General features: G+C 40.9%; 2 protein-coding genes across 4 annotated transcripts in view; one reads left to right on the top strand and one right to left on the bottom strand.

The window, feature by feature from the left end:
• Positions 1 to 978: 978 nt before the first annotated feature.
• On the top strand, positions 979 to 20663 carry MSH6 (mutS homolog 6). 2 transcript variants are annotated; one of them, XM_062571715.1, is made up of 10 exons: positions 979 to 1201; positions 2414 to 2616; positions 8538 to 8719; positions 10169 to 12710; positions 14147 to 14412; positions 15006 to 15123; positions 18680 to 18769; positions 19397 to 19551; positions 19748 to 19947; positions 20493 to 20663. In XM_062571715.1, the coding sequence occupies exons 2-10, from the start codon at positions 2457 to 2459 to the stop codon at positions 20572 to 20574; spliced, it is 3795 nt and encodes a 1264-aa protein (XP_062427699.1). In that variant the 5' UTR covers positions 979 to 1201; positions 2414 to 2456; the 3' UTR covers positions 20575 to 20663. The 2 variants fall into 2 exon arrangements, with proteins under 2 accessions (XP_062427699.1, XP_062427700.1); XM_062571716.1 differs by lacking the exon at positions 979 to 1201 and adding an exon at positions 1522 to 1564.
• Positions 20630 to 26210, bottom strand: part of FBXO11 (F-box protein 11) — a 73838-nt gene continuing 68257 nt past the window's right edge. For both annotated transcript variants that reach the window (XM_062571717.1, XM_062571718.1), the window contains exons 17-23: positions 25961 to 26037; positions 25706 to 25849; positions 24797 to 24907; positions 23583 to 23690; positions 22604 to 22712; positions 22057 to 22155; positions 20630 to 21978 (exon numbers count right to left, since the gene is read on the bottom strand). In XM_062571717.1, coding sequence (XP_062427701.1) covers positions 21849 to 21978; positions 22057 to 22155; positions 22604 to 22712; positions 23583 to 23690; positions 24797 to 24907; positions 25706 to 25849; positions 25961 to 26037 — 778 coding nt within the window. In that variant the 3' untranslated portion in view covers positions 20630 to 21848. The remainder of the gene's footprint in view (positions 21979 to 22056; positions 22156 to 22603; positions 22713 to 23582; positions 23691 to 24796; positions 24908 to 25705; positions 25850 to 25960; positions 26038 to 26210) is intronic.

The following is a 26210-nucleotide window of genomic DNA, read 5'->3' as shown; positions in this document are numbered from 1 at the left end:
ATTTAAGCTTGTAAGCATTTAAGGCTTGTAAAACAGTGCATCAAAACACTCGTTTCAAAGCATATGGCCTCCTCTGCGAACATGCAAAAACACGTAGGAAGAGGAAAGAATAAAGGAACTCCTGTTACATAGTTTGTATGTGGTTATGTTTTCTTTGCTCTATTGCACATCTGCCTGTTTTCTGCCAGTAAACACAGCCGAGAACCATCATAGCTGCAGAGCTGGCAGCTGACCCAGCTTCTCCCATGGACATGTACCAGCTTTCTGCCCACCCCACTGTCCCTCCTGCCTGCTGCAGCAGAGCCTGGAAGGGAATTTTCCAAGGCAGGTCTCATATCTTCCCTTTCCCTCGGGGTTTTTTTTACAGAAGGGCAAAGCCTGTCCCAAATCCCACCTCCACAGTGACAGTAATCGACACAGACTCTCGCAGCTTCACTGTAAAACAAGCAGCAGAGCTTGAAGGGCTGAAGCTATAAAAAAAAAGAAAGAAGAAAAACGTGCTACGAGCTGCTGAGTCCGGGCGGACCAAAGTGACAGGAGCAGCGGCCTCCACAGCGGCCACGCGGCCGAGGGCCGGGACGGAGTGCACACGGCGGCCGCGGCCGGGCGGCGGCAGGGCGGCGGCGCCGCGGCCCGCAGTGGCGCCGGGGCTTGGGGCGCGGAGGGGACGCGGGTGCCAGAGCGGGCGCGGGCGGCGGGGCGCAGCGCAGCGCAGAGCGAGCCGCCGCTCTGCGACCAGCGAGCGCACACGGCGCCGCCCGCCGCCCGCGGCCGCTGAGGGGGCGCGCGCGCGGGAGGCGGGTCGGGGGGAGGGTAACGGTGCCGGGGCGGCACCTGCGCCGCGCAGGCGCGGGGCGGTGAGGGGGGCGGCGCGGCGGGGCGCGGCGCGGCGGGAGGGCGGGGCGCGCGCGCACGCGCGGGGGCGGTGTGTTTGGCGCGCGCTGGCGGCGTTTCCCGCCTTGGCCATGTCGCGGCAGAGCACCTTGCTCCGCTTCTTCCCCAAGGCCCCCGCGGCCTCCGCCGCCGCCCCGGCCCCGGCCCCGGCGCCGTCCGTGGCCGACACACGCCGCCGGGCCTCGGGCGAGCAGAACGGGCGCGATGCGGCCGCGAGCTGCGCTGGCGCGGCAGGCAGACCCGCGACGCGGCGCAAGGAGGCGGCGGAGAAAGGCGGAGGGGACGGAGCGGCCGCCCAGGCCCCCGGGTAACCGGCGGGGCCGGGAGCGCGGGCGGCGGCGGCGGCAGGGGCCGGGACGGGAGCGGGCGGGGGGGCGCGGGGAGGCCACTGCCGGCGGTGGCAGCTGACGGGATGTGGCGGTGCCGGTGTCCCGCCTTGCTGCCGCGGCGGCGGTGACCGCGCGAGGAGCCCGTTTTCGGGAGTTGTGTTTTGATTTTTTTTTTTTTTGGTTGTTTGGTTTTTTTTTTTTTTGGGGGGGGGGATGCTCTAGTTTGTAGCCGTGTCGCTGTTGCTGCTGTCCGGATTTTTTTACGGTTCAGGGCAAGGTGCTCGTTAGCTAAATCCGCGGGAAATGCGCGTGTCCTCCCTTTTCTCCTTGCTGGAGCTCCAGTGCGTAACTCGGTAACGCAGCGGGCTTGGGATAACGGCAGTCCGGAGCGGAGGTCTGGGGGGATAGGTAGTGCTGCGGTGGGAAAGCGGCCCTCCTCAGAGAGAGGGAATAACTGTTTGTTTTAGTTTTTATCGTTTCGAAGTACGTTTTCTGTGTTGCATGTGATTTTTCTTCTCTGGCTTGTAGAATCAGTAGCAAAATCCAGATTCTCCACTAACTGAATGTTGCTGTTTGCTTGGGTACAAGCTGTAAGAAAATCTCCATTTATCGGCACTAGATTATGGCTGTGTTGGTATCTTGCAGAAGATGAGAGAGCTGCCAAAAGCTCAGCCATGTGCTTTGCAATAACGATAGTTTATGTTGGCAGGTTTGTTTTGTTTTGAGGGGGAGGAGATGGTAGGTTAAGGGGGTTTTTTTGAAAGCCACACAGTTTCCTTTAGATTCCACTGCCTGTGGGAAAGTTTGTCTTAGTTATGAGGGCTGATCACTCATAATATATGGTCTACTATCTTTCTCTTTTAGCTAAAATATCTAGTTGGGCTCAGTTACTCTCTCCCCTTCCTGAGAAATCCAGTAAGAGTTTGATTACACGTGGAATATAAACCTCTGTCGTTACAAGGGTTCACCAGAACTTGGGGGAGCAAACCAGAAAAGTAGTTTTAAAAGAAGACTTAATGATTCTAGGAAAAGACCATATAATTCAGGTCATACCACTTAAGAGCATTCAAGACCTTTGGTGGGCAAGCTGCTCAGAAGCAGCATGCAGTTGAATTTGTGAGGAGATTAGTAGACTGAGGCTATTTAAAATGTTGAATGTTACTTAAATAATACATGTGTTGCTTTTGCAGTGTGTCCTGTGATTTTTCACCTGGTGACTTAGTTTGGGCCAAGATGGAAGGTTACCCTTGGTGGCCATGTCTCGTATACAACCACCCAACTGAAGGAACAATAGTCAGAGGAAAAGGGAAATCTGCTCGTATCCATGTACAGTTTTTTGATGACAGTCCCACAAGGGGCTGGGTCAGTATTAAATACATGAAGCCATATAAAGGTAAGAAATCTGAATGAAATATTTAGAAAGGAAAGTATGCCACTTGTTTTGGAAGCATGAGTAAGGAATGTAGGATATAATATTCTCCATAGCAAATAAGCAGCAAAACCAAGGTTAGTCCTGAGCTAGAAGGCACGTTTCCTACTTTGTAAGTTGGAGAAAACAAGTTACAGGTGTACAGGTTACAGGTATGTTCATGTTATTCAGTTCTTTGAACACAAAACACCAAGTGCTCTGTTTGTTAGATTAAAATGCAAAATTAGAAATTGCTTATTTTTAAGTTTTTTTTTCCTTTTTTCCTCCCATATATATACAGACAATCTAAAACAATAATCCAGTATCTCAGATATTATCCCTGAAAATACTGAGAATGTCAAGCTCAGTTTTTAAGCAGGTATTTGAGAATTGCAATTTATTCAGAATCAAAAGATTAGACACAGGATGTTGTTTAGTAACTGAAAATAGTTGGACTGTGGTGTTACTTTTTTTGAATAGCTGAAGTACGGTTTTGTTAGTAAAAATGTATAATTTGAGTGTTGGGATAGGAGTAGTAGGTGCAAACCAGAGTTGGTGTTTGCCTTATTGGAGAGATCACTTGTCTAATGTAAAATTAAAGAAAAGAAATAAAACAGCATTTTGCATAATAATCTTATTTTAGTAACAATTATAATGTTTTTCCTTTGTTTTATTTTTCTACTATTGCTGAAATCTTTAAATCATTGATGTGTATGTCTTTGTTTGCCAAACATATACTTCAGGTATAATACAGTGGTTTTGGTAGACTGTAGGATTTGCATGTCAGCTTAGTGAGACAATTTTGGATTTCAACACCTTCTTGCCTTTTAAGAGTAAGGATTCCTTCTAATATGATTTCAGAGTTATCCTTTGTGGGGAGAGGGAGGAAGGGAAGGTGTTTTTGTTTATTAAACATAAGTGTATTGTGCTTTAAAGCCGCAGTTAAATTAAAATGACAATATTAGTGCCATAGTATTAGCATAATTTAATATGAATTTGTCCATAGATTCTATATATCCTTCCTGAAGGTTTTTTATAAGAATGAAATATATTTTTAGCAGTTTATAGTTTATACCCAAAAGCAAATATAGGTAAGGAGACAAGAACTGTTTACCAAAAGAAAATCACAGAAAAATAAGAAATGTTTGAGATATTTAAGAAACATTGGTCTGTCTACAAGATGTGTGATTAATGCAAAACAGAGTAAAAATATTTAAAATACATTCTTTGCTTTTAAATAAATATTTAAAAATACATTTACATAAAATAAAAATGTTGGAGTCTCTTTGGATAAAAGTGGATAAGTGGAAAAGTTTCATGTATTCTTTTATTGTTTGTTACTGTGAATAAATACAGCACAGGGCTATACAGTCAGACCTGCAAGATACACAGTGTTATGTATAGGTTAGCTGTCAATATGCAGCTGTTGCATACCAGTGTGTGCAGTTCAACTATGTGGTGAGATTCCTTCCTGTCGCTATTAAACTGTCAATATTAAATGCAAAATATTTTTAGATTATTGTCTCACTGTATTTGCAAAACATTAAAATGGAGATTTGATTTGTTACTGTCTTGCATTTGTGTTGTAGAAGCAACTACTTTTAATTCTATAGTTTGCTACTGCAACCTCAAAGAAAGTAAGACCAGAAAGAATTTTGTTTGGCCTATTTCTGAAATATTTGGCCCTACTACAAATTAACAACTTGTTGTCTACTGTTAACTTAGAGTTGAAGCTTAAGCCTATGAAATGATTCACAAGAACAGGCCTAAGGGCCTATTCAAGAAGATCGTATTTTCATTTGCAGACTGCTAAACCTGTAAGAGCAATAGGAATCATTCTGCCACATCTGTGTTAGTATCTCTCCCTTCTTTTTCTCCCTGCAGCCGAGTATATAATATGTTATACCATTTATTTGTCAAGCATAGCATTAAGATGAATCTCAGCCTCTTTGATGATTCTTTCTAGAAATCAATCTGTAGGTTGGTTGTCCGTGTTTTTGTCTCTATTAACAGGCAGCAGGAGGAAGAACTATGGTGGAGAAGGGATATTAGAGAGGAAGAGGAAATGGTGGGGCTGTCAGTTGTAGGCTTTGCTTGATACCCTGCCAGATCAGGGTAAATTGACAGCATGACTGATGAGCAACTGATGTTTGAAGGTGAAGGCTAGTAGGTCAGTATTGGTCTTGGAAGCTGTGCTGCACTTACAGGAGCAGGTTAAAATGGCCAAGAGAGCTTCAGCCTAGAGGTATATGTTACCACAGAATGGTTGAGGTTGGAAGGGACCTCTGGAGATCACCTAGTCCAAGTCCTCTGCTCAAGCAGGGTCATCTAGAGCATGTTGCACAGGATTGTGTTTGGACAGGTTTAAGTACCTCTGGAGAAGGAGACTGCACCAGCTCTCTGGGCAACCTCTTCCAGTGCTCTGTCACCCTCACAGGAAAGAAGTTCTTCTTTATGTTCAGGTGGAAGTTCCTGTGGTTCAGTTTGTGCCCATTGCCTCTTGTCCTGTTGCTTGGCACAACTGAAAAAAGTCCAGCCCCATTCTCTCAATACCCTCCCTTAAGGTATTTGTGCACATTGATAAGATATCCCTCTCAGTCTTTTCTCCAGGCGAAACAGGCCCAGCTCTTGCAGCCTTCCCTCATAGGGCAGATGCTCCATCCCTCTGATCATCTTCGTAGCCCTACACTGGACTCTATCCAGCAGCTCCATGTCTCTCTTGTACTGGGGAGCCCAGAACTGGATGTAGTACTCAAGATGAGGTCTGAGTAGAGCGGCAGGATCACCTCCCTTGACCTACTGGCAACGCTCTTCCTAATGCACCCCAGGAGACTGTTGGCCTTCCTGGCCACAAGGATGCGTTGCTGGCTCATGGCTAACTTGTCCACCAGGACTATCAGGTCCTTCTCTGCAGAGCTGCTTTCCAGCAAGTCAACCCCCAGCTTGTACTGGTGGATGAGGTTATTCCTCCCTAGATGTAGGACCCTGCACTTGTCCTTGTTGAACCTCATGAGGTTCCTCTCTGCCCAACTCTCCAGCCTGTCCAGGTCTCTCTGAATGGCAGCACAGCCCTCTGGTGTATCAGGCTCTCCTCCCAGCTTGAGATCATCAGGAAACTTGCTGAGGAGACACTCTGTCCCTTTGTCCAGGTCATTGATGAATAAGCTGAATGAGACTGGACCCAGTACTGAGCCCTGGGAGACTCCACTAGCTACAGACCTCCAGCTAGACTCTGCACCACTGATAACGACCCTCTGAGCTCTGCCTTTTGGCCAGTTCTCAATCCACTTCACTGGCCGCTCGTCTAACCCCCGCTTCCTGAGCTTATCTAGGAGGATGTTATGGGAGACAGTGTCAGAAGCCTTGCTGAAGTCAAGGTACACAACGTCCACTGCTCTCCCCTGGTCTTCCCACCCAGTGACTCCATCACAGATGGCTATCAGATTGGTTAAGCATGATTTCCCCCTGGTGAATCCATGCTGACTACTCCTGATCACCTTCTTTTCGTCCATATGCTTGGAGATGACATCCAGAATGAGCTGTTCCATCACCTTTCCAGGGATGGAGGTGAGGCTGGCTGGTCTGTAATTTCCTGGGTCCGCCTTCTTGCCCTTTTCGAAGACTGGAGTGACATTGGCTTTTTTCCAGTCCTCAGGCACCTCTCGTGTTCTCTGTGACCTTTGAAAGATGATGGAGAGCAGCCTGGCAACAACATCCACCAGCTCCCTCGGCACTTGTGGGTGCATTCCATCGGGGCCCGTGCATTTGTGGACCTCAAGTTTGCCTAAAAGGTCTCTAACCTGATCCTCCCCAACCAAAGGAGAGTCTTCCTTTCTCCAGGTTTTCTCTCTTGTCTCCAGGCTCTGGGATTCTGGAGGGCTGCCCTTAGCAGCAAAGACTGACGCAAAGAAGGTATCCAGTAATGCTGGCTTCTCTGTATCCCTCATCACCAGGGCCCCTACCCCATTCAGCCACGGGCCCACATTTTCCCTAGTCTTCCTCTTGCTACTGATGTGTTTGAAGAAGCCCTTCTTATTGACCTTTACATCTCTTGCCAGATTTAATTCCAAACAGGCCTCAGCCTTCCTCATCACATCCCTGCATACTCTGACCACGTTTTTATAATCCTCCCAAGTGGCCTGTCCCCTCTTCCACATTCTCTGTACTTTCTTTCTTCTGCTGCACTTCTGCCAGGAGCACCTTGCTCATCTGTGCAGGTCGCCTGCCCCCCTTGCTGGACTTTTTCCTCCTTGGGATGTACCAATCTTGAGCTTAGCAGAAGGGATGCTTGAATATTAACCAGCATTCCTGGATCCCCCTTCTGTCTAGGGCCTTAACCCATGGGATTGCTCCAAGGAGTTCCCCAAAGAGGCCAAAGTCCGCTCTCCTGAAGTCCAGGGTTGCGATCCTTCTTATTGCTTTATTTCTTTCATGCAGGTACTGAACTCCTCCATCTCGTGATCACTGCAGCTAAGGCTGCTCCCAGCCTTCATGTCTCCAACCGGTCTGTCTTTGATGGTTAGTACAGTGTCCAGCAGGACCCCCCTCCTCATTGCCTCCTCCACCACCTGTGTCACAAAGTTATCGTTGATGCTCTGCAGGAGCTGCCTGGACTGTTTGTGCCTTGCTGTGTTGTCCTTCCAGCAGATATCAGGGTGGTTGAAGTCACCCATAAGAACCAGGGCCTGTGATTGTGAGGCTGCTTCCAGCTGTCTGTAGAAGGCCTCATCGACTTCCTCTTCCTGGTCAGGTGGCCTGTAGCAGACACTCACAACAGTGCCCCCCATATTAGTCTACCTTTTAATAAGCTCTCGGCTAACTCTTCATCCACCCCTAGGCAGAGCTCAGTATATTCTAGTTGCTTTCTTCCATAAAGAGCAACTCTACCACCTTGCCTGCCTGGACTGTCTTTCCTAAAAAAAGAAATGAAGAAAAAGAGAAAGCACGTAACAGTCCATGACAGCATTCCAGTCGGGTGGGCTATCCCCACCATGTCTCTGTAACTGCAATGAGATCCAACCCTGCAACAGCACACAGATTCCAGTTCCTCCTGTTCGTTCCCCATGCTATGTGCATAGTTGTAGAGGCATTTCGCGAGGTAGTTGTGCATGCAGGTTTCCCAGTAGGGGTGCAAGAGGATCCCCCACAGCTATGTCTCATATGCACTTCCCTGGTTGCATGCGCCTGCTAGAGGCATCCCAACTTGAGCCTTGTCTGTTGACTCCCCTGTTTTTATAACTCTCCCTTTCCCCCATCCATCCTAGTTTAAAGCCCTCTTTACCACGCTGGCCAACCTGTCAGTAAAGACACGTGTGCTCTGCTTAGTGAGGTGGATCTCATCTCTCCCCGTCAGTTGTTGACCTTCAGACAGGGTCCTGGCATCATAGAAGCCAAAACCCTGCTGCCAACGCCAGCGGCACAGCCAGTTGTTAACTTGGAAAATCCATCTACTAATATGGATGATGGATGCCCATGAGCTTGAGGATAACTTTGTGCTGAAACTTGATTGTCATTGTTAAAACAGCCATGTGATCTCAGTCAGGTCTTTTGCACTTCCAGTATAAAATACCACTTTTCAATAATAATTATAGTAAGAGAGAATGTTTAGAGCTTAGCTTAGAAGTATTTAGATGCTCTAATGAGTTGTCGTAATAGAAGCAATTCAAGTGTTTATATACTAGGTAGACATTTCATTTGTGGGTGTTTAGACTTTCTCTAGTGATAGTTTTTCAGGCTTGATGAGTCAGTATATTAAATTGATGTGATTGGACTGACTGGTCGTTTGGAAAGTTAGATAATTATAGTCTGAATACACTTATTTAAGAATAAAGGATGAATGCGAACTAAAGGACTGGCTAAACTCTAGGCTAACTTCAGTTTCTGATGAACTATTTGTGATTTTACAGGTTCATCAGGTAGGGAGGCACTGAAGGGAGGTATGTTTTATAGTACAAAGCCTGAAATTAGAAGAGCAATGATGCTAGCGGATGATGCAATGAGTAAAGGTAAAACTAAGCGGCTTGAGCTGGCAGTTTGCAATGAACCTTCAGACACTGAGGAGGAGGAGGAGGAGGAGGAAGAAATGGAGGTAAATTGTTTTTCTTTCTTACTATCATTTTCAGAAATAGTGAAAGAGTGTAAAAGTGTAAAAGCTATCTCTTGAAGCTAAGCAAGGAATATTCTCTGGCATAGTAAACACTGCCCATCTGCTCTTTATTAAGCTCATGCATGCATATATCCTCTGGTCTTTTCTGTGCTACCTCTGTGTTGTCAGGTAATATGCTGGTATCCCATCTTTTCTAGTAGGAAAGGTGAAGTCCAGTACCTCTTCATACCTCTGGTACCTGTTTAAAAGACTGGCTTCAGAGAAGTTACTTAACTTCTCTAAAGGTATTATCCCTCTTAATTGATCACTCACCAGCAGGCCTGTTGACCCATTTTTTTGCTCATGAAGTGCTTTTTTTCTGGTACATCTCTTTATCTTCTCTATCTACTGTTCATATTCCAAGTTCCCCTAGCTTGGCTCTGAAGTTTTCATTTGTAATAATGTAGAAATTCCTTTTTGAGGGCTCATTTTAAGGCATTAGATTGGATTTTGGAGGCAGGTCTCCCCTCGTGAAGTAGCACTGAATACAAATTCTTGTACTGTTTGTTCCTTTTGTTGGGTAATTAAAAGGAGGGGTTTTTTTATTATTATTATCAGTATTGTGAATGATTCAATTAGTATCTCGGTACCAGTACATGTATTGGAATAAACTTCTTAAGAAGGGAGTGGTATGTGGAAACTGCTGATGGGATAGTGATTTGCACTACCTCCTCTGTCAGCCTAACTCACCTGTTTTCTCCAGCCATGACATTGCCACCAGGGCCAGCTGTCACTCTAAGCATCATAAATTGGCAGCAACAGTGTGGTGGACATAAGCACTTCTTACTCCCTTCACTCCTTCACTCTTCCAGCACAGGCATGGGAATTCTTAAAATCACAGGTTGAAAATGCTAAGAGTGCAGTTTTCTTTCTTTCTACTAGACAAGCATGATCTTCTTGAGGGTAACTGTAAGTTTGTAGTCTTTATTGTCCTGTTTGTAGATGGACCTCAGAATAAGGAACACTGCCAAAGCCCTCTCATGCTAGCACTGAAAGTTTGCCGTGACTGGTCATGTTTCTGACAAAGGGCAGTAGGAAAAGGTTTAAAATACAGAGTTGGCTTACAGAAACATTTCTCCTTTGTGCTGAATTTCATATAGCGTATACCTGCTTGAATGTTTTCTTCATCAGCATCACTTAGGCAAGTTATGAATGATGCAGTGAAGAATACAAAGAACGGTAATTACACCACTGGCAGGCAGCAATTAACTGTTCAGAAAAAGACTAAATTTTGTAAAGATAAATTGAGTTGGTTGTGATTCTCCTGTCTTCTGCTTTAAGCATCATAGTTACTGCACTATACTGAATTTTCAGGCTTCTTTTTGCAATTATGATATTTTGCTTTTATCTTGTAGCCAGAATTTTTAATATGTTAAATAATTTATTTTCCAGGAGATGAGTGAAAGTGCATCAGGCAACAGTGATGATTGCAATAGCGAGGAGGATGTGAAGACCAATAAACGAGTAGTGAATACTGGGAGAAGCGCTGTAAAAGCCAAAAGAAGAAGAGTTTTGGATTCTGACAGTGATCAGGATGGTTCTGATGTAGAGTTCAAGCCTGATGTGAAAGAAACAACAAGCAGTGAGGAAGCTAGTAGTGGGGTGGATGAAAATGAATCTACTGACACAGAGATGGACACAGAGAGCATTGCAGAAAGTCCCATTAAAGTCCCTTCTAAGCGAAAGAGAAAAGATGCAAGCAAGCCTGCTAAAAGGAATAGCTTAGGAAACGGATGTTCTGAAACACCCAAAAGAGCAGCAGTAGTTTCTTTAGAAGCTAAATCTAAGCTAACATCTTTCGCAGCACCTGAAAGTTTTGAATCAAATGCTTGCAGTGGAGGAACTGGTGGCTTTGCAGTATGGGAACATGAAAAGCTTGACTGGCTGCAGGAAGGGAAAAGGAAAGATGCACGCAGGAGAAGACAAGGTGATCCTGATTACGATCCGTGTACTCTTTATGTACCTGAGGACTATCTTAACAAGTGTACACCAGGAATGCGGAGGTGGTGGCAGCTGAAAAGTCAAAACTTTGATGCTGTGATTTTTTACAAAGTTGGAAAATTCTATGAGTTGTATCATATGGATGCAGTCACTGCTGTGAATGAATTGGGCCTGATATTCATGAAAGGCACTTGGGCCCATTCAGGTTTTCCAGAAACTGCGTTTGGCAGATTTTCAGATGTTCTAGTACAGAAGGGCTACAAGGTAGCCCGCGTTGAGCAAACAGAAACCCCTGAAATGATGGAAGCACGCTGTAAATCAATGGCTCACCCAACAAAATTTGACAAGGTTGTACGCCGAGAAATATGTAGAATTATTACTAAAGGGACTCAGACTTACAGTGTTCTGGATTGTGATCCATCTGAGAACCATAACAAATACCTTCTGTGCATTAAAGAAAAAGAAGACTCCTCTGGACATCGTGTATATGGGGTTTGTTTTGTTGACACGTCAGTAGGGAAGTTTTACATAGGCCAGTTCTCAGATGACCGGCACTGTTCGAGGTTTAGAACTTTAGTAGCACATTACACTCCTGTGCAGGTACTGTTTGAGAAAGGCAACCTTTCTGTGGACACACAGAAGATACTGAAAGGCTCGCTTGTTTCTTGCATTCAGGAAGGGTTGATCTCTGGTTCACAGTTCTGGAATGCATCTAAAACACTAAAAGTTCTTCTTGAGGAAGAATATTTCAAGGAGAAACAGAACTCTGATAATGGATGTTCTCTGCCCTCTGTAATCAAATTTATGACTTCAGAGAGTGATTCACTGGGATTAACTCCTGGTGAGAATAGTGAATTAGCTCTGTCAGCTCTTGGGGGATGTATCTTCTATCTCAAAAGATGTTTGATTGATCAGGAGCTGTTATCATTGGGAAACTTTGAGGAGTATGTGCCTGTGGATATTGATATTGCAAAAACTACAAGTTGGAGTAGTTTCTTTGCCAAAACTGACCAACGGATGGTGCTGGATGGAGTCACCCTAATGAACTTGGAAGTCCTGCAGAATGGAACTAATGGAACCACAGAAGGTACTTTGTTGGAAAGGATTGACTCATGTTGCACACCATTTGGAAAGCGGCTCCTGAAACAGTGGCTCTGTGCTCCTCTCTGTAATCCTAAATCCATCAATGATCGTTTAGATGCTGTTGAAGACCTTTTGGCAGTGCCTGATAAAGTGTCTGAAGTCAGTGAGCACCTGAAGAAACTTCCTGACCTCGAAAGACTACTCAGCAAAATTCACGGTATTGGATCACCACTTAAAAGTCAGAACCATCCTGACAGCAGGGCCATCTTTTATGAAGAAGTCAAGTACAGCAAAAAAAAGATTGCTGATTTTTTGTCTACGTTGGAGGGGTTTAAAGTAATGAATGAAATTGTAGATACCATGGAAGAAGTTGCCAGTGACTTCAAATCTAGAGTACTCAAGCAGCTAGTCACCCACAAAGCCAGAAATCCGGAGGGCCGTTTTCCAGACTTAAATGCAGAACTTAAGAGGTGGGATACTGCTTTTGATCATAACCAGGCTCGAAAGACAGGAGTGATTACTCCAAAGACAGGCTTTGACCCCGAATATGATAAAGCACTACAGGATATTAAAGCTGTAGAGGAAGATCTTCATGAGTATCTAGATAAACAACGCAAACTGCTTGGATTCAAATCCATGATGTACTGGGGGGCAGGCAAAAATCGATACCAAATAGAAATACCAGAAAGTGCGATATCACGTAATTTGCCTGAGGAATATGAGTTGAAGTCAACCAGGAAGGGATATAAACGTTACTGGACGAAGGAGATTGAGAAGATGCTGGCTGCCATGGTTAATGCTGAAGAAAGGAGAGATGCAGCACTAAAAGACTGTATGAGGCGTTTGTTTTACAACTTTGATAAAAATAACAAAGACTGGCAGACAGCAGTAGAATGCATTGCTGTGTTAGGTAAGGGGTTTTCCTTTAGTTTTGACCACTAGTAAAAATACTTTTACACAGTAAATGGTGAAATCTGCTCAGTACAAGCAGAAGAGGCTCATGTCAAGCTTTTAATTTGTAGTTTAAAGCCTCTGGGTGTAATAGTAATAGTGTTACTGTTAAAATTTAACAGTTCTGCCATTTACTATCAGAATGGAAACAGGCTGTAACAGATGGAGTACTGCAGTGTGACATTTGCAAGCTCTTTCTTCATTCCTGTTGTGATATTGTGGCTGTGCATGTGATCAGTTAAACGTTTCTCACAGTTTAATGTAGAGTGGTTGGTCTCTCACTGCATTTAGGATTTTATTTGTAGCTCAGTAGCTTCTCATTAAATGAAAACTGATGCAGATGAGGGTAGAAAAATCTAACCAGCTAGTCGTTCTGCTTTCCCTTTGAGCACACTGTTTTTTTTCAGTGGCCCTTAAAAGTAAAAATAGTAGTCATTTTCATTACCCTAAAGAAAACAGTGTAATAGATTTACTTACCCAAATCTTTCTTAAGGTTCTGGGAAAGAACAGTCTGCTGTATACCTTTAAGTATTTTCTGAACTGATGTACTCTTTCTATTGTACTGTGAATTTGCTGTTAGCATGAGGCATTGTGGGATGCCTTTGCTCTAGGGGAAGGTGAAAGAACTCTTTAAATCCCACTGTGGCAGAAAAAGGAGGACAGACAGGCAGTGAGCATACTCTGGGAGCCAGTTCTTTGGATTGGGAGGGATAGGAAGAAATCAGAGTAGCCCTCAGTGTCAGGGTAAATAGTTAAAGTCAAGAGAGAGTGAGATTTCAGGCCTGTTTCACAACTGTAGTAACTGCAATGCTTAAAGTCATTAAAATGGCCTAAATGGTCTTATTTTATAGGTACATGCTACTCAAAAACAGGTTTTAGAGCCTCAAGAGCTGTGCTGAGTGGGATTTTGTTTCTGCCTTCTGCTAAGACAACTTTCTTCTTCTTTTTTTTTTTTTTTTTTAACTATTATTCTGGCAACTTTCTGCCAGTATTATGGTTCTTAACAAAGTAATTCACTGTCTTGGAAGCAGATTTCATCATCACTTAGTCACCAAATCAAAAACCAACAAAGGAAAATTAGCCTTTTTACAAGTCAAGTATATAAAAATGAGTATTGGCTTTCTAACTAAAATGATGCAGATGTTGAAGACTTCTAAGCTGAGAACTAGAGGGAATAATTTTGTAATTTGTTGTCGATATAAATCTTGAAGAAATGAGGAAAGGAGTTATGAATGTCTTCAGCTCTTACTTGTACTGCCTGGTGTACTTCTAGGGTATTGTACTTCACAGGAAAATGAAGAATTGTGTTCCCCAAAATTCTGTCAATGAGTAAATGCAAATGAATGAACAAAGAAAAATAAAGCATGACTTAAGTGGATTTTCCTTATTTTATAGATGTCCTGATGTCCCTTGCTAGCTACAGTCAAGATGGTGATGGACCACTGTGCCGACCTATAATTTTGCTGCCCATGGATAGTACTCCTCCATTCCTGGAACTTAAAAATTCACGCCATCCATGTATTACAAGAACTTTTTTTGGAGATGATTTTATTCCTAATGACATCATGATAGGCTGCAAAGATGAAGATAGTAGTCGTGAAGCTTCCTGTGTGTTAGTAACTGGCCCAAATATGGGTGGCAAATCTACACTTATGCGACAGGTGATTGTCGTCTTATGTAGATAGTCACGCTCTAGAGTACCTGTGTATGTTACGTAAGGGAATTAAATGACTAAACCTTCTTAACTTCGAAGGAGAACCCAACAGTGGCTTTCAGGATATGCAGCAACAGTGTGGCTAAAGAAAAAATATAATCTGGTAGAAAATGTCCTATAGGTTTAAATAGTAGATGTCTATTTGCACTTAATTTGGTGAGGAGTAAATTTTATTACTGTTTTATAAGAGGTGATTGGAAAAAGTGATAGAGTAGCTTTTATCTTTCTTGAGTAGTCTTATCTGTGATTTTGGCTCACTTTGCAAAAGATGCTTCTGCATGTTGAACAAGATGAAAAGGTTAGGGGGCTACATGGAAAACATTGCTTTATAAACAATACTTGGTTGTAATAACTTGTGTTTCAAAGGTTTTCAGAATAGTTTAATTCTACTTGAGATTATGATACTGTAGCTTGGAGCTATTAAAATGTAGGAAGTTCTGCGTATTCCAGCTTTTGTTTAGGGGAGATATAGTTTAATTCCTATGTTCTCTGTCTGGAACTGAAACTCCATGCACATAATCATTAATGTTCGATTTTCAGGCTGGTCTCTTGGCTATAATGGCTCAGTTGGGATGTTATGTACCTGCTGAAGTCTGCAGGCTTACACCTATTGACAGAGTATTTACAAGACTGGGTGCCTCAGACAGAATTATGTCAGGTAAGTCCAACCGTTTGAAGTGCTTTTAACAACCAAGGAGTGAGTTCCTTCTCTCTGTGCACTTTGGATGCTTCCTTTGTGCTTTGAGTGGCAAACTGCGAAGGGGTAGTCTTGTATTTTTTATTATGAGTTAGGCAACTAATTCTTCTGTCTCCTATTGGAGAATTGAGGGTTGTGAGCTGCAGAGCAGAAGTAGGGCTGTAGTTAGGCTTATCTGTTTAATATGCTTGTCTTCCATCATTTTTAATGGACACTGAGGATCAGTTTTTAGTGACCTTAATGTTAAGGCCTGCCTTACAACTGGATACAAAACTGAGCAGTATCTTCTTGGATTTTGTACAGTTGATTATTGTTCTACTTACATGGGCATCTCTTTTTTTAAAAATGTTCTTGAATAGAAAAGTGATATTCAGGTATCTGTTTCAGAGGAGATGTTTTTCTGCCTTCTGTCAAGGACAGAATGTCCTTTGTTTCAATCAGAATGCCTTTCTTGTATCTGAAGTCTAGTTTCTTCAGATGAAGAGAAAGGCAAGCCTGTCTTGGAAGAAGTAGCTGTCACTGCTGGGAACATTTCGTTTCTTCCACAGAGAGGATGATAAAAGTTGAGGGTGATACAACAGCTAGAATGGGAAAGGCTGCTTCTAGTGGTATGCAGTATGTCATGGGGCTAGAGGAAATGAGTATTTTTGTGGTAATAGAAGTAATATAACTCATTTAAGGAGGGCACAAATTTTCTGTGATCTTCATATGAAATAATATGGGTCAGTGAATATGAAAAGAGTAAGTGTATTGAAGTTGTTACACATAAGGAATTTGGAAAGAAATGTTTTCAGTAGAAAATAGTAGTGGCTGCATATCCCAATAGGAGTTTGCTTTTCTTCCTCTATATTTTCATCTTTAAATGACTATCATTGAGATACTGCTTAAAATCTCCATGCCAGTAGGCTGCAAGGAAGTAATGGAAAAAAAGCTGTAGCCTTCCGTCAGAGCTGATGCAGATGCTTCTCAAAACCTGCTCCACTGAACTTTCTACAGTACCTACTTGTTAGGTGGAGATGCATTTGTCTTTCTTGAACTGACTTTACGTTCTGCATTAGTATGGAGTTATTTGAGGTGATGGACTTGTTTCAGTATGAATCTTAAGCATGTTTTCTTTCGCTCTCACAAAGATGCTGGATGGATGATGCCTTTCACAGAGAAGAAAGGCAGAACATGGCGTATTTCTTCTGTGACAAAAGATCTTGTGCTTCTTGACACTTTACAGATTGTTACTGTAGTTCCTGCAGATAGACTTTTAATCTGTATTCCGGATCTAGTAGGAATCAGTCAAATGGGAGTTCTGTAAAGGGTTGCTCATGCAGGATACAGAATCCACTGAGGTTACCTGTGGCAGCAAAGGTTTTGAGAACCACATTGATTCCAGTGGATTCTAAGGTCTGCTGCTAAGAGGAATTTTGTTTATTTTTCCAAGAGAAAATGTTAATCAGAATTTTCTTGGGATTAGAGGAAGTAAATAAAAATAAAGAGCTAGATTAAACAAGGTCAGACCCTTTTTGAGAAGTGAGGTGGACCTCTTCAACTTAAAATTCAAACCATTTTAGGAAGAACGCTTTCCTATGTGTTGTGACAGTATGGAGTTCTAGCTATGCTGGATCTTGCTGGGCTCCACTGATCTATTTTCTGCATGTTTATATTGTGGTAAGCTTTGTATCCTTTTTGATCCCAAAGTCTTTCTGGGGATAAGTCTAAAGAATTTCTAGTACTTTCAGTAATACAACCTTGTCTGCTATTCCTTTAGAATGAAAAGGCAGTCTAAGAAACTGAGTGGAACTTAGCACACTAGCAGTGAAACCATACAAAATAAAACTAGCTAGGAAAGTGAGTTCGATCCACCTAAGACCTTTTTCATTTGAACAGATATATTGCCTCTTTCTAAGTCTTGTCTACAGAAAGCATGCAGTTAATACTGTAGATTACTGAATTTCTTTCTATAACTTGCTATTCAGAAATGGGGAGGGAGGAAAGCTGAAAAGCCTCAACATTTCAAGATTAAATGCTGCAAGTCTGTAACTGTGTACAGTTTTTTATGGTTCTTGAGGATTAAACAAATAATGTTCCTCAGTCATATTCTGTTGCAGATCTTAATTAAAAGAAACGAAGCAAAATTTGTGCTCCTCCCAAAGTAAGTGTTTTTTTTTTTCATTTTTTTCCTTTGCAGGTAGAGAATTTATTAAGGCTTTTTGGCCCAGCTATTTTTCATTTTTGTTTAATTTCAGTAGGACAAGAAATCTTGAAAATAGAAGTGTGCTTATGGCAGGAAAGAAAAATGCATTTTTAGCAATAGTGATCTAGAAAACTTGTAGTGTTTTACGTTTTTTTCTATGAGCTATCCTTTTGTCTTTCATAGATGGTAGAAGCATCTTAATATTTCCCTGTGAAGTTAAATAAGCACTGCACAAAAAAGCTAGCTTTGAAGTCTTAGTTTTGTCACAGTAGTTTCTACAGTGTGAGTAGAAATGAAAGCACAATGAAAGTTGTTTTGTGACAGTCATTTAATAATGGATGTCAATAGGACTTATATGAAGTAACTTTTAAGTAATAGAATTTTAAAATTGCATGTGTAATTCTAGGATTTTTATTTCTAAAGTGAATAAATGAAGGATTATTTTCCCCTCCCCCCAAAAAAAATGCATGGTTAAAAAACATGAAAACCCTGAAGTTTTGTTAAATAAATCAGCAAATTTTGCTCTCTGCTGATACAGAAAATCAAGATTGCTAGACACCATTTAATAATCCATGTGAGAAATTTATATTGGAGCACAGCAGGGTGGGTTGTAATTAGAATTTTAACCAAATGAGTACCGTCAGTAAACACTTGTCATCTTCGACTTGCCGTTGAATGTGATTATTTCAATTAAACCCTACAGAGGTAAATCTGGATCTCATATCCTTGGATTTATCGTATGCTAGGGTCTAAATAGTTCTGCGTGTACTTCTGCTTCCAATCTGCTGAAAAGAATTTTAAGCCTAGCATTGTGTGTTGTCTGGGTTGCTGGAACTTCTGTCAGTTGTTCAGTTTTTAGCAGAGGTATCGTTTTTGTAGACTTCACTCCACAAAGGTATGTTTGAGTATAGGTGTTTACCTATTTGAACAAGTCATTTAATTGGTGACATCAAAAACCAAACCAGCAAGCCTAGTTTCTTAAGTCATTTTTAAGGGTTTCTGCTTGCCTTTTCACGTAGAAAAGTCACATGCACCTTCAGCCTGCGTGTAAGACTGTGAAGAGTCAAAAGGTTCTCCTACATCTTGTTTTCTTTGTGCCCCTTCTCTTTTGTCCAGCTAGTACCTCTAACCAGGGCCATTAGCTTTTAGGCTGCTGTATTTCTCCACTTTTATTTACTCAACTGAACTTGTCTGTATTCCTTAGGAACCGGAATATGCTTTTTCTGGCTGATAGAGCCCCACCTTTTTCATGTCATCTCCAGTGCAGATTAAGTAGGATTTTAGTTGTGTTTTCCAAGAATTTTGACTATTTCATGTTGTTTTGTCTTTAAGGTGAAAGTACCTTCTTTGTTGAGTTGAGCGAGACTTCCAGCATACTCCAGCATGCAACAGAACATTCCCTTGTTCTTGTGGATGAACTAGGTAATTAGTCTGTTCTGTAATGGACTGAAAGTAAATCTAAGATGAGTAAAGACTAGCTGCAAGGCTGTTACGACTGTCTAACCTATGACTGAATACACAGAGGTGGTTTTAGCATAGTGGTGCTAACTAACTAGTTAATACCAATGTAATTATCTTCCTAAAAGATGTGTTTTTAGGTGTCCCAGGAGCTAATACAGCACACCTCCAGCAATCATTATTAACCTATTTCTAGCTCTGTTTTCCCACAATGTCCTTTGCATGATCACTTGCAGCAGACCTTGACCAAGCCAGTAGCAAGCCTCAAGAGAGCAGAAATGGTTCTTCTATGCAGTGTGGAAGAGAACGTGATTGTTGTGGGACAAAATACCCAGCCACTTTACACAAATCCTGGTGGCTCTTACCCATCATTACTGTTTTTCCATTGCCTTGCTCTGTGGAAGACTGACTAACAAAATGAATTGATACATGGGAAGCAATGAATTGTATTTGGCAGGTGTTTTCAGAAAAGCATCTTTGCTTGTATGTGTTAATCTTTGCACATGGGGAGGGTCTCTTTTTAGTAGTAAGTAAAATATGGATTTAATTGATTTTACTACCACTTACATTCTTTTCAAATTTCTCCTCCAGGTAGAGGCACAGCTACTTTTGATGGAACAGCTATCGCGAGTGCAGTTGTTAAAGAACTTGCAGAGAAAATCAAGTGTCGAACTTTGTTTTCCACACATTACCATTCACTAGTAGAGGATTATTCACACAGTGCTGCTGTGCGCCTTGGTCACATGGTACGTATAAGCTGCAATACATGCATTGAGAGCACCATGGTAATGTTTTCCCCCCCCCTCAGAGCTAGCAGATCTCATGACGTGCGTGTTTTCTCCAGTCTTCTGCCTATAGTTACAAAGATGTCCTAAGAAAAGGTGTGTTTCATGTATTCTGTAGTCTAGCATATACTAACTTGTGGTAACTTGTTTTTTCTAGGCATGTATGGTTGAAAATGAGAGTGAAGATCCAAGCCAGGAAACTATTACATTCCTGTACAAATTCGTCGAAGGAGTATGTCCAAAAAGCTATGGCTTCAATGCAGCAAAACTTGCTAATATTCCAGATGAGGTTGTTCAGAAGGGGCACAGAAAAGCAAAAGAGTTTGAAAAAATGACAATTTCACTGAGAATATTTAGGTAAGGCTTTGATATTTGTTTTTCATTTAATTACGAGCAATTTAGTATGCAGCCATTTTAAAATATGGGCAGGGGCTTTCACTTTGGAGCTAAGTCTCAAGGGGGAAGGGAGGATAGAAGCTACTGTTGTGAGTATCAGGTGCCCTTCACAGGCCTTGAGGGAGGCAAGTAGTGAAGTCAGACTGACAGGGAGGTGGGAACCGAGATGAGTAATGTATTTTAAGTCTGGGTCCTTGTGCTAGTCTCCAGGACTAAGGAGAGTGTGTGACTTGCATAGGTGTTGGACAGGGTTTGAGCTGAGCTAAATTGAAGGGATGCATGATGAAGCCCTTGCTGCCTGCTGCTGCTGTATACTGCTGGAGGGGTCACAGTACTGGAGCATGATTTAGCTGCCTTTGCATGAGGCACTAAGGGCTGACAGCAGCCTTCTTTAAGACGGCACACAAAATGACATGTGTACTTCCTCATACTTGTGTAACTTTAGAAGTTTACTCTAGGCTCCTTTGTGTCCATGTTTGGTAAAATGAATTCATTATTCTCCATAGGTATCTCTGCTTGGTGGTAGATGATGCAACGAGTGATGATAATGCTGTTCAGAAACTTACCACTATGATCAGTCATCTTTAAAAACAATGCTGTTATTTGTAGTGGCGGTTTCTCAAAAAGGTGGTATGAGACAACATTATGATCTAATAAACTTTATTTTTTAAAAATGACCATTTTTCCATTGTCTTTCCTAGGAAATTAAACCCTTTTAATTCTTACCTACCCTCTACATAATGGTTATTGAGTACTCCACAATATATTAAGTCTAGATGTTATGGTACATGCATACACTTTCAGGCTGTTGATTACCCACTGTCACCAATACACATAAATGGAAAAAAAGCTATGAAACTGTATAGGGCTGTATATATACTTGTCTCAGTTTCATTAGAGCAGGAAATTACTTACATAACCTGCTGGAAATCACAGCAATGTCCAGACTGTTCAAAAAAAACTATGAACAGAGTAAAATACAAGACTGTTTTGAGGAGACTTTCTACTGTGTACTTTAAAACATAGTAAAATTTCATTCACAAAACTTAGTTACATGGGTACTTTGTTTTATAGTGCATTATAGTCTAGGAAGTCTCATTAAAACACTCGCTTTTTTTGTTAGGGTGGTTTGAGTACAGACTATTGCTGGGGCAGGGAAGGAGATTATTCTAACTTCAGAAGACACCAGAAAAATTGCTGGATATAATTTAAGATTAGTGTTTTCTCTTTCATAGAAAGAACGTACATACTGGGACATGAGTACAGTTACAGCAAGTCTAGGTGTGCTAACAAAACAGGACACATTCAAGTACAATAAGATTTTTTTTTTGCTTGAAATTAGAAACAAACTACATGAGATTAAAGCATTAAAATCATATTTCTCAATCTGAATAAATGTTAAAAAATCAAAAGAAATGCAGAAGTGCTAGCTCACTTTTTTTTTTTTTTAACCATGTTACAAAAGCAATTGGTACCCATGTCCATAAAGGCAGCAACAAAGAATGCTGCTTGTCTACGGAATAGTACTACTGCAAATTGGACTGCGTTTCAATGCTACTTGTAAAAACACCAGCTTTCAGAAGTTGGTATCTGTACAAAATTGCAGCTTATTTTTCTTCACTTCTGTCCCTTCAAAGTCTTTGTTTACACAGTAATGCTAAAACGCCCAGTTCTGTTATCCTGAGTCAACATATTGCCACTTTCTTTTTTGGTAGGTTGAGCTCCATAGTGTCAACACCTCACATATCCACTTTAATACAGTCTCTTTCTGCAGAAATGGGCAAGTATAACAACTTCCTCCCAAAAAAAAAGTTTTAACAGTTATGATATTAGAATGGCAGGACTTTCTTTCTGAAAGGAATTCAGTTGTGCTGCAATGTATTAGATTCTATAGGTGGAGCAGAGTCATATAGTGTATCTGTATCATGTGTAGGTTCTCCAGCAAGCGTACAGGGATTAGACAGTGTTCCAGCACCACAGTCACAGAAAAACCTACAAAAAAAGAGACCACTTTAAGCAGGAGAACTAAATCACTTTGTTGAAATTGCGTGACATTCATTTGAAACATACCTATCATGTCTAATGAATTCTACATCATGTCCTTGATGGCACTTCTTAATGCAGTTCACACATATGGCATTGCGGTCTGTGGTGTTACAGGTGTGACATCTGAAGTAAAATGCATCACATTAGGCACGAATCAAACACTGATAAGCTGAGAAAAGTGCTTGGGATGAGGGGAGAATGGCATTAAAGATTTGCATAAGATTGTAAAACTTAAGGATTTTACATGAATAACAGACTTGAATTTTCATAGCATACTTTCGTTTTTGTCTTTTGAAAGGGCAGTTCTCATGTAATCCTATAGACCTCAGGTTCATGATAACCATGACTTTCTCCAGCCCACAGTAAAGTCAAGGCAATGGAACTTGTTTAACCTTACTCTTTGGTTGCCAGTGAGGAACAGCATTCATTTGTGCTTTAACTGAGACATGGCAATTGTTGTAGGGGATTTACTATAACAAATACTGTAGGTGTTTTATTTAAAAAATCCTTGTGGTAGGTGACTCTTCCCCACCACCCCAAAATCTTGTTAACTTGCAAAAGAACTTGTTACCTGTAGAAGTCATGCATCGGATAGCTGGTGTAGCTTGATATCTTATACAAACACTGGCCTCTACTGACAGCTTTTTCTATGGCATCTTGATTGTTCATTATTTTGTTATCTGTTGGGGGAACAAAAACCCATAGAACTTTATCATACTTGGGTCAATAGTCTTGTTTGCTTGTTTATTAGAATAAGAACCATTACAAACATTTAGTTACATGCCAGAATTTTAGTTTTGGCATTTATCAAATCCTAGATGCTAGATTACAAGGCAGATGCCCAGACAGCATAGTACATTCCTCAGACCAAAAAGACTGTGAGGTTGAGTTTTAAACTGATCTAATGAATTACACACGAAAGGATATAACCAGTACATCCAAGCAGGTAAAAGCTTCTTGCAAAGTTAACTTTTTTCTTTTAGAATAACCTCCTGTAGCAGTCTGCCATTCAAACCATCACTCCAAGCTCCAAGAAGATTTTGTTTCATGTACCTTGTTCCTTAACTATACATTAAAGTCTATGTGAACTGCTCTTACTATTTTCTAAAAAAGTGATTTGGGATTGTGAATAGTCATGCTTTTAGATCCTAAAGCCAAGTAAAACACACTTCTTTACTGGACACTTATTTTCAGACACGTGAGAAAAGACTTTCCATTACACTAACTTACAATGTTAATTTGAGATGGGCCAACTGAAGAGGTAACCTGTTCACAAACAACTTTGAGACAGAAGAGCTAACAAAGGAGCTTTAATGTGACCAGAAAAATTTAAGTTACCTTTAAAAGCTTCTGGCCATTAGTCTAAACTGTAGTATCTTAGCTTGTCTTACTCCCTTCAATCAAAACCCTGAATTTTCATGCAGCTCAAAACATTAGGGGGAGAGAGGAGAGGAGGAGGTGAGGAGGGTAGAGACAGTATGATAAAACTCTAGGCCACCAAATCCAAAAATGCAAAGTGAACAAATACACGCAGCAGAACTCAGACTCACCTTTCATTGTTACATTGACACCAGATGCTAGAAATAAACCTCCAAATCGGTTGTTGAAAATCTGATTGCCTTCTAACGTTGCAGTTGCATGATTTGTTATTTCAATACCTTTTGTGTGTCAGGGAAATAGGAAAGAGAAAGAAGAGTGCGAAAAATTAGATCTTTAGTCCTCGTGCATTTATACCTCTCATTAGTTCTAAGATTTTTTTTTTTTTAACTACTTAGGGAAAAAAGTAAAATGACATAGCTAGAAATTGCTTTGTAATCTGCTACAAAACTGAAGTTCAAGTACTTATACTGAATCCTTTCAAAAACCTGCAACTGGCATGCATGTTTTCTGATAGAAAGAAACAATTTATCTGACAATATAATTCTTTGCTAAAATAGTACTTCTATTTTCAAGAGGGACATGATTTTTGAGTGCTTCACCTGTCATCTTCATGTATATTTAAAGTTCTTGTGCACACACCTTACCCTCTTTAAAAGATCTTTAAAAAAGTTTGAGATGGGAACCTAAAAATCTTTCCTTTTTATATCTTAGCTTTTATCATTAACCAGTGTCTTCCAAGTCATATCTCCAGGACTGTTCTTGACAGCAACCTATCCTTCCCCCCACTACACACAGAAACTACACCTTTAAGGGATCTTCTCAGAAAACTTGCTTCTTCTGAAAGAAAGATGGGAGACAACTCAAGAATGCAATTTTAGTTGCAATGGAATGGAATGCAAGACTTACAGAAGTGTCACCATTAAACAATAAACTGCACAAAAATCACTACTAATTCATTTTTTCATCTCTTTTGGAGTCAACAAAAATGCTCATTTCAATAATTTTTCACATTTGGGAGATGGTTAAATTTGTCTCAAATACATATAGCATATATTGTGCTATGTTGCCTTGATTTTAAAACAAGATCTAGCAGATCAACTAGACAGCTTTTTCAATTACTTCTAAAATAAAATTATGAAAAAGTACTTCACAGAAAACAAGGGAAGGCAGAATATGTGTTGTTTCTCAACAGACTAGTAATTCCAAAGACTACTATAAATATATTTTGTCTACAGTTCTGAATTCTCAAATGAGATGTTAAAGAGCATCCCGGTCTCTGTTAAGAACTCCTAAATACTGTGGAGTAAAGAAAATCAGAGTTAACTGATGTGAAGGGCTTTCTCTAAGCTCTAACACTTTAGAATTTTATTTAAACAATACAAACCTGCAGCAAATCCATCAAATATTCGATTTTTCCTTAACACAGGGTGACTGTTGGTGCTGATAAGAACCCCAGCTTGAGCATTCCTGAAGATATCATTCTCTTCCAAAAGACCTATGATAGAATCAACACATGTAATATTTCTGCTTGTTAATATCTCCCTATTCATTCTGTGAAATGTCCAAAAGATCGCTTGCATCATCCTGTTAATTCCTTTCAGTTGGAGAATACTCAAAGCACTGAAGTTACCAGCAATACAAGCCCAAAGTCGATCTCAGTGTAAAAATCATCTAAGAGTATTTTTTTTTTCAATACATGGAATACAATTTGGGAACATGCTCCATTAAGCAAACCCACAAGCGATCCTTCTAAGTCCTCCTTTATTTTTGAGGAAACACTAAGTTTTTGACCTTCCTATTTTATGTATTTATTTTTTAAAAAAATAGCAAGTGATTAACTACTAAGTATCAGAAGCTGATATCAGGATATACAATGTTCAAAGAATTTCAGAGAAGAACTATTTTGAAATTTGTGCGAAAGAACCCTTAAAAACCTGGGTTGTTTCTTAAATCTCTTGACATCAGCAAACCTGAAATATTCAGGTGCAAGATTTGACTTAGATGACTAAATAAATGTTTGTCCTTCAGTCAAATGGCAAAGCCTACAAAAAAGGACTATCCTAAGCAGCAATCCAATAGTTTTCTTGTATGAGATTAATTACCTCTGTCTCCCATAGAGTTCAGTATTACTGACGTAATTGAGGCTAAAAAGCATCAGTGTATAACAACTACTTTATTACTTCAGAAGAAAAGAGTTAGATTTCTAAAGAGCACTTTAAAAAAGACACAGCTTAATCTGAAATTAAACCCTTATCCAGAGTATTTAGTATATACCGGTAAGGGAAAGAAATACCTCTTCCGCCATTAAATATACAGATGCCACCATCTCTTCCATCATGGATTTTGTTTCTTCTTAGCGTGGGATTACTGTCTGTTTTAATCCACACACCAGCCATTGCATTATCAAAAATCTCATTGTCTTCTATAAATCCAAGCCCTAAAATTGAGGAGGGGGAAGGAGAGGGGAAAAAAAATCAAAAGGGTAATAAACAGAAACAATAATATTGCAAGACAAACAATTCTTGATAAATGAGGAAGACAGACCTACCAGAATTATAAACAAGAATACCACCATTCTGACCTCCCCAGATCTTGTTGCGTCTAATTTTGGGGTTGCTTCCAGTTCTAGAGAGAAACATAAGCAAAGAAGAATGTTAAAGCAGTTTACTATTTCCCAAGGCCGAACATGTAACACACACCAGTGGTAAGTGGCCAACAGATCTCACTGCTTGCAAACCTTAATAAAATACTCCACATCTAAACATGCAATCATATTTTAGCATTATGTGCTTCTCAAT

Source organism: Rhea pennata, chromosome 3, assembly GCF_028389875.1.
Source record: "Rhea pennata isolate bPtePen1 chromosome 3, bPtePen1.pri, whole genome shotgun sequence".
In the NCBI taxonomy this organism is placed as follows: Eukaryota; Metazoa; Chordata; class Aves; order Rheiformes; family Rheidae; genus Rhea; species Rhea pennata.
The sequence above is the reverse complement of the archived record's forward strand: the minus strand, read 5'-3'. Positions and strand labels throughout refer to the sequence as shown.